Source organism: Etheostoma cragini, chromosome 3, assembly GCF_013103735.1.
Source record: "Etheostoma cragini isolate CJK2018 chromosome 3, CSU_Ecrag_1.0, whole genome shotgun sequence".
Lineage (NCBI taxonomy): Eukaryota > Metazoa > Chordata > Actinopteri > Perciformes > Percidae > Etheostoma > Etheostoma cragini.
Window position 1 is genome coordinate 29,792,358 of NC_048409.1, and position 2,860 is coordinate 29,795,217.

The 2,860-nt window shown below is 43.0% G+C and overlaps 3 protein-coding genes across 5 annotated transcripts in view; 2 read left to right on the forward strand and 1 right to left on the reverse strand.

Annotated features, from left to right (window-relative positions):
* Window positions 1–2,860, reverse strand: part of LOC117939231 (NACHT, LRR and PYD domains-containing protein 12-like) — a 139,572-nt gene that overhangs the window by 38,982 nt on the left and 97,730 nt on the right. The window lies entirely within an intron of this gene.
* ilkap (integrin-linked kinase-associated serine/threonine phosphatase) overlaps window positions 1–2,860 on the forward strand; it is an 8,225-nt gene that overhangs the window by 4,773 nt on the left and 592 nt on the right. The gene's annotated exons all lie outside the window — the stretch shown is intronic.
* LOC117939419 (arf-GAP with coiled-coil, ANK repeat and PH domain-containing protein 2-like) lies at window positions 586–2,848 on the forward strand. Its single transcript, XM_034864760.1, has 5 exons — window positions 586–987; window positions 1,154–1,211; window positions 1,889–2,008; window positions 2,589–2,642; window positions 2,746–2,848. The coding sequence occupies exons 1-5, from the start codon at window positions 935–937 to the stop codon at window positions 2,806–2,808; spliced, it is 348 nt and encodes a 115-aa protein (XP_034720651.1). The 5' UTR covers window positions 586–934; the 3' UTR covers window positions 2,809–2,848.

The window sequence follows — 2,860 nt, forward strand, 5'->3', positions numbered from 1 at the left end:
CTCTCACACACACACACACACACACACACACACACAGACTCTCTCACACACACACAGACACACATATACACACACACACACACACACACAGACTCACACACACACCCGTCTCTGATCTCCTCGTTGTGTTTTCCAATAAAAGTGATGTCATTGATCAGTGAGACATGACTCAGCGTTTCCTTCTTCCTACCTTGGTCTTTAGGGGGGTCTGGAGCCGGGGTACATCATTAGGCCCAGTCCTTGCTGCTGCAGCCGCAGGTCCCCGCAGGCCCCCACCCCCCAGAATTATATAATACAACCAATATGAAGCTTTCTGGCCTTTATTGTGTTATGTGTGTGTGTGAGTGTTTGTGCACGTGTCATTAGAGCTCTAAACGTCACAAATATTGTATTGTTATTAAAGTACAAACAATTCTTTGTCCGTGAAGTTATTATATTTAATTAAATTTCATCCTAGGCGGTTTATAAAGAGTCATAAATTAAACTGGGGGTAGAATCCTGGGGGTACCCTGAATAATGACCCGGGTCGACCCGGTCCCACCCGGTCCCTGGGTGGCGCTGGTTCACCGCGGCTGGGATCAGAGCCCAGTGACCCGGATGTATGGCGGATCCGGTCGGTTAGCAACAGCAGCGGCTGCAGGAGGGATGCACAGACAGCTGTTACACTGCTAACACACCGACAGCCCGTTAGTTATACTCCAACAACATGCGGGACGGGCACACGCGCGTGCACGCTGCCTGATCGATCGGCCTCATGGGAGACCGTCAGACCCGGCTCGCGGAAGACGTTTCTCGGCAGCTTGTGGACGGAGTGGAGCTAACAGGATGCTAACAGGATGCTAACAGGCTAACTGTCAGAATGAAGTCTATGGTATGAAGAGGGTTTAATCAACTTTATTAACAGTTCAGCTTTGGGACAATAACAGAAGACGTCATGGACTCGCTGCTGGACTTTGAGGAATGTGTTCAAGACTCACCTGAATTCAGGTACACACACACACGCGCACAGCAACACACAAACAGAGGCACACACACATAACAACACACACATACACACACATTAACATACACACAGGTACAGTAACACACACCTTAGCGGCTCCTCTACGCGCATGCGCAGAAGGCCTATTGATGGTTATTTACTTTTGTTCAGGCTGAAGCTCGAGCTGTTTGAGGCGGATGTTTCTGAGCTCGAGACACAACTGGACAAGGTAACATACTACTGGTACTACGACTAATACTACTGGTTCTACTACTAATACTACTGGTACTGCTACTAATACTACTGGTACTACTACTAATACTACTGGTTCTGCTATATTACTGGTACTACTACTAATACTACTAGTATTGCTACTAATACTACTAGTACTACTGGTACTACTACTGGTACTACTACTAATACTACTAGTATTACTACTAATACTACTGGTACTGCTACTAATACTACTAGTATTACTACTAATACTACTGGTACTGCTACTAATCCTACTGGTATTACTACTAATACTACTAGTACTACTACTAATACTATTAGTATTACTACTAATACTACTGATACTACTGGTACTACCAATACTACCAGTACTAATACTACTAACCAAAAGTTAACCACTATCTATCTACTACTAAGACTGTGGTTACCTGGTCCTCAGATCTCTACAGGGTAAACCCAGACAGCTAGCTAGACTATCTGTCCAATCTGAGGACTATGGTTACCTGGTCCTCAGGTCTCTGCAGGGTAAATCCAGACAGTAGCTAGACTATCTGTCCAACCTGAGTCTCTGTTGCCGTGTGCCATCAACATAACTCCGGTCTCTCAGCAGTCATGTGTCTGAACCTGTGAAGAGATCTCATTGGTCTGTAATCTGTGTCTCTGGCCAATCAGGCGATGAAGCTGTGCGGGAGGATGGTGGAGGCGGGACAAGCGTACAACGCAGCCAATCAGCTGTTCCTGGCCGGCCTGGCCGAGCTCTCGGCGTGCCACGGGAAGGACGGCGTCATCAGCGTACGCAGCTAACGCATGCTAATGCTAATCAAAGCTTCATTCATTCATTCATTTAGAATTCATTTTTCATGTTAAAACATTACCTGGTTCAGGATTAACTGTTTTTTAGTTTTTCTTATATTTATTTTCATTTATTATTCGCTATTTCAATATTTTTTATTAGTATTTTTTGATTTACTTTAGTATTTATTTTAATTCACTTTTTAAATTTTGCAACTCATTTTTAATGAATTATTATTTATTATTTATTTAATCTTAATATATTTTAGTAATTATTTTTATTCATGTTTTATATTTTGCAATTTATTTTTAAGTAATTATTATTAATTCATTGATTTTTAATTTATTTTGATAAATTGTACGGTAATGAATTAATTTGATTCATTTTATTTTAAATGTTTTATATAACGAGGTTTGTGTGTTTATTGGCAGATGAATCCATAATGAAAACAATCATTAGTTAATATTTTCCAGGGGGGAAACTGGACGCCATCTTGGCTCCGTCCGCGGCGTCTCCGCCTTCTGTTTCAGGACTTCCTGTGAATGTTTGTCCCTCACTTCCTGTTTCCTTCCTCCCTAGAACTGTCTGAACCAGTTCAACCAGGGGCTGCAGGAGATGGTCAACTTCCACACTGTGAGGACACACACACACACACACACACACACACACACACACACACACTCACACACACACACACTCACACATCATGTGTTCATGTTCTGTTTTCTGTCCTCAGATGTTGTTGGATCAGACTCAGAGAGCCATCAGCCAGCAGCTGACCAACCTCTGCTCCCAGTAGGTCAACGCACACACACACACACACACACACACACACACACACACACACACAC

Excerpts from the sequence above, each read along its gene's own strand:
- LOC117939419 (XM_034864760.1), top strand. The coding sequence starts at position 935 with ATGGACTCGCTGCTGGACTTTGAGGAATGTGTTCAAGACTCACCTGAA. Across the intron at positions 1,212-1,888 it reads TCGAGACACAACTGGACAAG|GCGATGAAGCTGTGCGGGAG; the intron begins GTAACATACTAC and ends CTGGCCAATCAG. Across the intron at positions 2,643-2,745 it reads AGATGGTCAACTTCCACACT|ATGTTGTTGGATCAGACTCA; the intron begins GTGAGGACACAC and ends TTCTGTCCTCAG.